Here is a 10000-nt window from a genome sequence, read left to right as displayed (position 1 = left end):
CTCCTGACACAAAGCACAAATGCTTCAGGAATGGTTTGAGGAGCACAACGACCAGTTTGAGGCGTCGACTTGGCCTCCAGATTCCCCAGATCTCAATCCAATCGAGCATCTGTGGGATGAGCTGAACAAACAAGTCCGATCCATCCCACCTCGCAATTTACAAGACTTAAAGCTGCTAACATCTTGGTGCCAGATACCACAGCCCACCTTTAGGGGTCTAGTGGAGTCCATGCCTCGACGGGTCAGCAAAACGGACCGACGCAATATTAGGATCATAAAGTTATGCCTGATCTGATCGTGTATGAGACACATTCTCACGCCTGTGTTTTCCGGTTGATCAGTAAATGCCTGGAGCTGGTGGAGCTGCAGATGTCCCATGAAGCCCTGCTGCTGGATCTGTGTGATCAGCAGAGCGCCACCCAGAGGACGGTGGAGGAACTGCGGAGAGAAAATTCGGAAAGTCTCGGCAAACTGCGCGAAACGGCCGAACAGTTCGAGTGGCTGTGCGAGCAGCAGCGGAGGTGGATGAGCTGCGTCAAGAGGTTCATACACACTTGAAGACATAAAAATAAAGCTTTTCCCTATGGTAGTTTAATTCACAGGACCGGACACCAGTTATTTTGCCAAGAGATTTCCTTTTTATTGTTTTATATTAGACGTAGGAGAGAGAGACAATTTTCTAGATGATCTTCATTTCCAGCTTTCTCTGTCTTCCTGGACAAATAATCTTGTTTTCTGTTTGAATTAAGATTATTTATCTTATTTTAAGCAAAAACTCTGTTCATTTTGAGTTATTTTCCCCAAAACAAGACAATTACTTTTGCTTGTCTAGTAAATACTTCTTGTTTTAAGAATTTTTAGATGTTTGGACTAGAAACAAGACAAAAATACTGAGGAAGAAGAGCATTTTTTGCAGTGCAGTTTGGATTTTATAGGTTGCTCCGACAGATAAATTCATTGTATTACCAGATAAACAGGTTATTTGCACTATACCTCGTGCTTCTAGAGGCATAATATACCCTAGGACATATGCATAGAGAAACTTGTTGTGCATTGTTCAAAATTTGTCTTATAGAGAACTTGTGACGTGTTATATGCATTGGTAGGAAAACATCATCATGCTACACAACACTTCCTTACAGAGAGTTACAGTCTCATGCATAATTGGAAAACTTATGCTACATATTCCTCTGTTAAAAATGATCTCTCCATGTCTCTCACACTCATTCTGACTAAATAATAATGATAATACAAATGATAATGAATATTAGTAAAGAATAATAATACAAATGCATAATATTAACTGATTATGAATACTAATAATACAAAAAATAATATTAAACATAAAAATTTCGATCTACACACCTCAATCGTAGGGCCGGACGCTTTCGAAGCGCTTCGCTTAGAAACCTTTTCTGAGTGTGTTTTAAACAGCCAAAGTCACGTGATTTCAGTAAACAAGGCTTTGTTACGTCATTAAAGCGTTAGTTCAGCCAGAAATGTAAATTGTGTGATTAATTCCTCCTGTGGTTGTCCAGCTGTCAGACCTCCGCTCATCTTCACACACAGATGAAGATATTAGTGTTGCAATCCGATGGCTCAGAAAGGCCTTCATTGACACCAATGTCATTTCCTCTCTCAAGACCCATAAAGGCACTAAAGACGTCGTTACAAAGCCCATCTCACTACAGCGGCTCTACAGTCATTTGACCAATTTTTTCATTAATTTGATCAATCCAACTGAGCAAGCTAAGCCGAATGATGGAGAAAAATAAACCTTAGAGAAACCAGACTCAGTTCTCCTCTGGCCTATTAACTCACAGTGGATGATTATTATTCCGGACACCTTACAGCTCAGAAATCATATTAGATTTGAATATTAAAAATTTCTGGGTATCACACAAGAGACGGGTTTATTGAGGATGACGTGCCGGTAGTTGCGTTTTTAATGTTGCTAGGAAACCCCCAAATCAGCTGTCCTGTCAGTCTAATCAATGTAAAGGTCAACACAACGGAAGGCCCGCCTCTCCATTCATACGATTGGACAATAGAAAAAAACCCAAAGAGGTCGGGTGCCGTTCCCCTCAGAGTTCAACTTCATGTGCTCAGAGCGCTCCTTCAAAAACACGAGGCGGCCGGAGCCACTGTTGCCACTTTGAAAAAGTAATCTGATTACTGATTACTCCTTTAAAAAGTACCGTAGTTACTTTACAGATTACTCGATTTTAAAAGTAACTAAGTAACATTACAAGTTACGTGTGTGTGTGTGTGTGTGTGTGTGTGTGTGTGTGTGTGTGTGTGTGTGTGTGTGATGGGTAGGTTTGGGGGCAGAGTAGGGGGATAGAATGTGCAGTTTGTACAGTATAAAAACCATTACCCCTATGGAATGTCCCCATAAAACATGGAAACAAAACGTGTGTGTGTGTGTGTGTGTGTGTGTGCAGGTTTAAGGACTGTCTGTCAGGTGAGAAGGAGACCCTGGAGCTGCAGGTGAACAGGTTACAGGTGGAGTTGGATGCTGTCAGAAAGACTGAACCCCACAGAAGGTCACTTTTTATACTATTTCATTTTTTTACTTTATATTATAAATGTGCAATGATTTCTCTCCTTTTCTCATAGATGGGATGTTCAGAGGATATCTGACCTCCAGGCTGAGGTGAACCAATGGAGGACACTGTATGAAGACCTGCTTAAACTCACCACACAGCAGGTACACACACACACACACACACACACCCTCCTTAACCCTGTCTGAATAAATACTCACCATAGGTTTATAATGTTTGTGTGGTTTTGTCAGGTCCAGAGTGCAGCAGACAGACACCTCAAACCCCCATGAGGATCCAAACACAGATGACAGCTACACACACACACACACACACACACACACACACACACACACACACACACACACACACACACACACACACACACACACACACACACACACACACTCTGGTCAGCGGATCATGATTATTATTTTATTAATTTTACTTGACCACTGAACAAAAGTTTGTATTTATTGTCAAAGAGTCTCTCCTTCTCTTCTCTCTCTTCTCTCTTTGACAATAAATCCAGTATAACTGTGAAATATGACTCCAGTGTAAATCATCTTTTCGCCAGCAAAAAAAAAAAAGTGTGATCTATCCCTGACTGAGTGAATGTGTGTGTGTGTGTGCGCGCGTGCGTGCGTGCGTGTGTGTGTGTGTGTGTGTGTGTGTGTGTGTGTGTGTGTGTGTGAGAGAGAGAGAGAGAGAGTGAGTGTGTGAAACATTCTGCATTTTTCCTTTCTCATAAAAACTCCTCCTGTGTGATTTATAAGCCTTTTGTAAAGTGGGGCCATGGGTAATGTCCTCATATTTCACCCTCTCCTGTAATACCTGTGTCATACCCATGGCATTATACACATTTGTGTCCTCATATGTCACAAAAACATGCCCACACACACACACACTCACACATACAGTAGTGAGTGTGTTCAGACACTAGAGGGTGATGTTCCTCCACTGAGAGCTGTAGTGTGTGTCCTCATATCTCCATTGCTGGAGCTCCTGAAGCGGAGCATGTCCTTCAGTCATCCCGGCTCCGGCTCGACTCGCTCGGTCTGCTGTTCACTGTCGACAGCAGGAATGTTTCTCCAGGGTCCATAATCTGCTGAAACCTCTCAGATATGAGCAAACTCATCACACTCCGTCTGTCAGCGCAATCTGACAATCCAACGCCCTCCATTGACTTTGTATTGCGTGAGGTCGCCTCCCTGTCATTTCGGACTTATTACAAAAAACAGAACAATGTCTAAAAGCTGATATGTGACGAGGTGTGCAGCAAACAAGCTAAAAAACACAGATCTCAGTTTTTATAAGCTATCAACCCAAAAAACGAGCGTTTGAGGAGACAAAAGTGGACACGGGCAATGAGACGTGAAGCTTCAGGAGTTTGGGATCCTGACACTCAGTATGTCGACGTGTGCTGTAAATATTTAGTCAAATATCCATATATTAGTTTTATATATTATATTTCCTGTCTCCGATTACTTTCCCCTCCAGTGGGCGTCGTTCTCAGTGTAATATAACATTTCCCGCTCTGTCTCTATTGCATATATGCACTTTTATGACTTCAATCGCTCGCTTTTAGGGTCAGCAGCTTATAAAAACGTCTTCATTTCAGCTTTTAGACATTGTTCATTTTTTTGTAATAAGTCAGAAATGATAACGAAGCGCTTCCTGCAATAGAAAGTCAATTGGAGACGGTTGGTTTGTTTACCCCCCGGTGGGCGTGGCTTTCTGATTATGGCGCGTATCGCTCTGTCTTTATTATGTTCCCGGGGGCGGGGTTATGCAAATGTGAGGGTTCGTGATGTCACTAACTGGTTGTAGTTTCTACCAGCCGTTTATTGTAGTCCTTAAAACCACAATATGTAATTTTCCGCTGCTAGCGGTTGTTTATTCAACACAAAGGCGTGTGTGTGTGTGTGTGTGTGTGTGTGTGTGTGTGTGTGTGTGTGTGTGTGTGTGTGTGTGTGTGTGTGTGTGTGTGTGTGTGTCGCAGCGCTGTTTTATTATGTTATTATTATGAGTGTATTAAAGTGATGTTATAACGCTACTATGAGACGCTTGTTGACACTGCAGATCATATTAGGCGGTAAAACACGGCACTCTGAGCGGTAAATCAACAACAACAGATTTAAACAATAAGACTAACTGTGTTGAGCTGGAGAACAATCATTAGTTTCTGTCCATCAATGATCCAAACAGTGTCTAATAAACACATCAGATATTAAAGCGGCGATAGTGTTGCCATGGTTACTACACAATAACACATCAGATATTAAAGCGGCGATAGTGTTGCCATGGTTACTACACAATAACACATCAGATATTAAAGCGGCGATAGTGTTGCCATGGTTACTACATAATAACACATCAGATATTAAAGCGGCGATAGTGTTGCCATGGTTACTACACAATAACACATCAGATAATAAAGCGGCGATAGTGTTGCCATGGTTACTACACAATAACACATCAGATATTAAAGCGGGGATAGTGTTGCCATGGTTACTACACAATAACACATCAGATATTAAAGCATCGATAGTGTTGCCATGGTTACTACACAATAACACATCAGATATTAAAGCGGTGATAGTGTTGCCATGGTTACTACACAATAACACTGGAGGGATGATGTCACTGATAGGTGATTGGAAACAATTAAACATTCTTGGAAACATTTGGGATAAAGTACACAAATCATCAACATATATAACAATGCTCTAGTGGTTTTTGGATATTTAAATCCTAAAATATTACATATTGTGCCTTTTAAAAGCCATTTCTGTAAAAGAAAATATCTCCCTTTGTTTTGAACTCAGAGCGTCGTAACTTTGCAGATGTTGTTTCTGCTCAAACAGCGACGCTACACACTCACTAAAGTTAAACAAGTCAAATCAGAATCAAGGACCCCTTCCACGGCCCCTAGTATAATCAATAGACCTCATTTGTTTTTGTTTATGTGGCGTTGAATTTACTACAATAACCATATTGCTCTCCAAAGGCAATTTATTAAATAAGCGGCTTTGGGTTGTACTAGTGCTGAATGAGATCTCTGTACAGTTACACTGCAAAAAATGCTCTTCTTACTCAGTATTTTTGTCTTGTTTAATCAAAATATCAAAAAAATCTTACATTAAGAAACGTTTACTAGACAAGCAAAAGTAATTGTCTTGTTTTGGGGAAAAATAACTCAAAATGAAGAGAGTTTTTGCTTAAAATAAGATAAATAATCTGCCAATGGGGTGAGAAAAATAATCTTAATTCAAACAGAAAACAAGATTATTTTTCTCACCCCATTGGCAGATTATTTATCTTATTTTAAGCAAAAACTCTCTTCATTTTGAGTTATTTTCCCCAAAACAAGACAATTACTTTTGCTTGTCTAGTAAATACTTCTTGTTTTAAGAACTTTTAGATGTTTGGACTAGAAACAAGACAAAAATACTGAGGAAGAAAAGCATTTTTTGCAGTGTATGCGTCCCGCACGCCTCTCTGACCTCTGTGCGTGTGTGTAGATGTGAGTTCAGGAACTTTAGGGTTTAATGGGACGGAGTCTGGATGCCTCTTGCCTCCATTACGCAGAAAAACAGACGTGTCTTATAAGACTGAGCGCCTGGCTGATGTCCCCGGTGATGTCAGGGATTTTCAAAGTCCCTTGTGTTTAGGAAACAGGCCTTTTGTATATGATTCAAAAATATTATTATGGAGAACTGCTTCCACACGCTTATATCAATAATAAAGCTGCCATGTCAAACAGATGTCTGGAGTGATTCCTCCTCTCTCATCAATGTGTCAGACTGCTGTGATGTTCTCATGGGGACGGCGGTCCCTCTGCTGGTGGATTTCGGAACTGCATCTGGTGTGCCTTCTTTCACAATCTAGCCTGGATGGCAGCCGAACTCAGCCCCGCCCCTTTGAGCTCAGGTTTGATCTAGACTTGATCCATAGAGGAGTACTTGTGCCTGAACAGAGAAAAAAAGGCGTTTGGGGCGTAAAATGTGTGTTATTTTGGCAAGGTTGCCAAAACCTCAGCGAAAAATTCTGGTCCGGTTCCCCGACACACTGTCGTTCGGCCCTCAGCCAGTCCTCCCTTTCTCCCGGGTTTAGGCACCAATGTAACGCAGTTCATAGATGGGAAGTAGTGCTGCACGTTTTCAAGTTTTTCATTAACCGTTAACCGAGGCCCTTAGCGGTTAATACTCGGTTAACCATAGTGTGCGTCAGGGTTATTATTAGCTTATTAATTTGACGACCACCATCTCCGTAGTGAACGCGCCTATAGAGAGAATAATGCACATCATGGATTACACAATCAGAGAGTAGCCTATTTCTTTTCGTTTTAAATTGTTAAAAGACATTTCAAGTTTCTTAAGATTATTTCATGTCTGTGAGACCTACGCTGAGTTTCGTTAAATTAGGATGAGATGCGCTCCAGTTCACGAGCAATGCAAGTGGCCGCGAGGTGAGGGCGCCGTCATGATTAGAGCATACAGTAAAATATGCAGCCGAGAATGATTCCCACAGACAGCGTTTGACTCGCGCGGCTGAGCCTCTCCCGGCAGAGTGATCAAGCATCTGTGGACTCGTTCCTTCAGCTCTGGCCATCTTGCTTTCAGTCCGCGATTAGCTTTTTTTGTTTTCTTCATTACAGTTAAAGTAACGTCTGCTTTTCTCTAGTCATTCACAAGTTTCTCACTTCAAACTTTCTTTCTTCTGCTCCGTTATGCACAGCGCGCGCGGCTCCCGCTCTGCTTCTGCCCTAATGCGACTGTTAGTCCAGTGCGACGTATGTTATTTTCCTCTTCATGACGCATATTTTGACTGATGCGACTTATTCTCCGGAGCGACTTATAGCCTGAAAAATGCGGTAAGCATTGCATTGCAATACTTGCATTTTGCCCCGTCACTCTCATTTTTAAAGTGCTCCACGCTTTCTTTGCCCGCTTAGAAAGCTGGTCATGACTTCTTCTTGTGGATATTACAAATGTCTGGGGGAGCTCTGGTGGTCTATAGGGGTGCAAACATATATTACAACTAAATTCAAGGCACGTCATTGACGCCACTTAACCGAGCAAAATGTTTCACTCGGTTACGCAATTTTTAACGGTTAATCGTCAATCGGTTAACCATGGACGCCCCTAGATGGGAAGGAAGGAGGCAGGAACCGGTGAACATTCAACAACTTTTTAATTCAAAACAATAAACAAAACGAAAGTAACGCGGGCAGCCCTTCACGGACGACTGCCCGCACACACACAACATTGACTCAAAAATGAATGGGAGTCAATGGGATGCTAACCCATTGGGATGCTAACACACTTAGCACTTAGTGCTAGATTACCCCCTTGATTAAAACAAAGTTAAATTATTTCTATATTTTTAGCATATTTTTATAACTCATTAAAGCCTTAAAGTTCTGCATAATCAAGGGCGTGGTTACGGGTGGATAGCCATTTATCTGCCGTCTATAGTTATTTTGTCACCTAAGCTCCGCCCACATCCCATGAGCCCCGCCTCTTTGTCCATTTTCTGTTATCCAGGAGTGACACGCGATGACTCGCTCGCAAGATGGCGACGCCCTGCTCGCCCCTACTTCACGCTTCAGAACGGCTCTTCAGAATCCTGTGGGTGCGTCACGGACACTACGGCCATATTTATTTACAGTCTATGGTCACACCCCTAGCAATCCTCATTTCAACCATTAAAACATTGAGATCAACTCTGTTCTTCAGATAAAGATATCGTATGACTTCAGAAGACCTGGAATGCAACAGTTAGAGTTAATACTTTTATACTGTTTTTGGTCCGTTTTTGCAATAAATACTTGACCAGGACCTGAAATTAACACACGACCACGTGCCAAATGTGAATGAATTTTGCAATTTGCAGGTAACAATCAACCTTCCACATTGGCAGGTAGCCAATGAGAATTGAGTGCTACATTAGGCAGTTTGAGAGGATGTGACGGCTGTTTTGTTACATTCATGCGATCTGAAAGACGTTTCTTGGTGAGATATGGGATGAGATAAAGCAACGCTGAGGAAAGCTACAGTAAACAATGACAGTTTCATAGATGTGTGTGGTGTGCGTGTTGGGAGATGGGAACCGGTGAGAAGATGTCGGGTACCTGGTAACTTTACAAGTAATAATAATATTAATTTAGTTCTGTTTAATGGTTCCTGAACGCTGTAACCAACAGCTGCCAAGACATGTTTACGACTAAATCAGCCATCAACACATACCAGCGTGTGATTCATTTACATACGAGCTGTGGTAGGTCTTTATTTTATTATAATTATTATTATTATTATTAAAATGACAAATTGTGGAGTTTCTATATTTATAACATATGGTACAGTTAAGCAAAATCACACACAAGTGCTGTTTTCCTGAATACCATCACAATTTAAAATTACACAGATTTCATATGACCGTTCCACAAACTATTGATTAACATTACGTCACTTACATTTTAGATGCTTGTAATGTACAGGACAGGCCAGAAGTTTGGACACATTACTGTAATGTTTTGAAAGAAGTTTCTTCTGCTCATCAAGCCTGCATTTATTTGATCAAAAATACAGAAAAAAATTGTTCTGCTGCCTAAAATATTTGAGGAAGAAAAGGTTCAAAAGAGTTGCATTTATTCAAAATAAAAACATATTTTCAAATAATATAAATCTCCTTTACTAACAATTTTTATCAATTCAGCACATCCTTGCTGAATAAAATTATTGATTTATAAAAATAAAATAAAAAAAATGACTGACCAGTAGTGTATATTGTTGTTACAAAAGATTTCTATTTGTTAAAACATTTGCTTCTTTTTTTTTAATTTTTAATTTTTTACTTTTTATTCGTAATAGTATCCTAAACAAGTAGCACAGGTTATTATTACAGGGCTCTCTGGAAAAAAAGGTGTTTGGGGCGTAAAATTTGTTATTTTGGCAAGGTTGCTGCTAAAATTCATATTGCTGGGTCTACACTCACCTAAAGGATTATTAGGAACACCTGTTCAATTTCTCATTAATGCAATTATCTAATCAGCCAATCCCATGGCAGTTCTTCAGTGCATTTAGGGGTGTGGTCCTGGTCAAGACAATCTCCTGAACTCCAGACTGAATGTCAGAATGGGAAAGAAAGGTGATTTAAGCCGTTTTGAGCGTGGCATGGTTGTTGGTGCCAGACAGGCCGGTCTGAGTATTTCACAATCTGCTCAGTTACTGGGATTTACACACACAACCATTTCTAGGGTTTACAAAGAATGGTGTGAAAAGGGAAGAGCATCCAGTATGCAGCAGTCCTGTGGGAGAAAATGCCTTGTTGATGCTCGAGGTCAGAGGAGAATGGGCCGACTGATTCAAGCTGATAGAAGAGCAACTTTGACTGAAATAACCACTCGTTACAACCGAGGTATGCAGCAAAGCATTTGTGAAGCCACAACA

At 40.9% G+C, this 10000-nt stretch overlaps 1 protein-coding gene across 4 annotated transcripts in view; it reads left to right on the top strand.

Moving 5' to 3' along the window:
- The window catches only part of LOC137093302 (hyaluronan mediated motility receptor), a 14515-nt gene extending 6208 nt beyond the window's left edge, over positions 1–8307 (top strand). The window contains exons 4-7 of one of the 4 annotated variants that reach the window (XR_010908422.1): positions 342–542; positions 2445–2505; positions 2620–2710; positions 8096–8307. Coding sequence is in view for 2 of the 4 variants with exons in the window: in XM_067458140.1 (XP_067314241.1) it covers positions 342–542; positions 2445–2546; positions 2620–2710; positions 2801–2839 (433 nt within the window). In the remaining 2 variants the exon portion in view is untranslated. Of the gene's footprint in view, positions 1–341; positions 543–2444; positions 2547–2619; positions 2711–2800; positions 2889–8095 lie in introns of those variants that run through there. The other 3 variants (XR_010908421.1, XM_067458141.1, XM_067458140.1) reach the window with 3 other exon arrangements.
- Positions 8308–10000: the final 1693 nt, after the last annotated feature.

This window comes from Pseudorasbora parva, chromosome 11, assembly GCF_024679245.1.
Source record: "Pseudorasbora parva isolate DD20220531a chromosome 11, ASM2467924v1, whole genome shotgun sequence".
Taxonomy (NCBI): Eukaryota; Metazoa; Chordata; class Actinopteri; order Cypriniformes; family Gobionidae; genus Pseudorasbora; species Pseudorasbora parva.
Note: the sequence above shows the minus strand (reverse complement) of the source record. Positions and strands in the feature narration are given on the sequence as shown.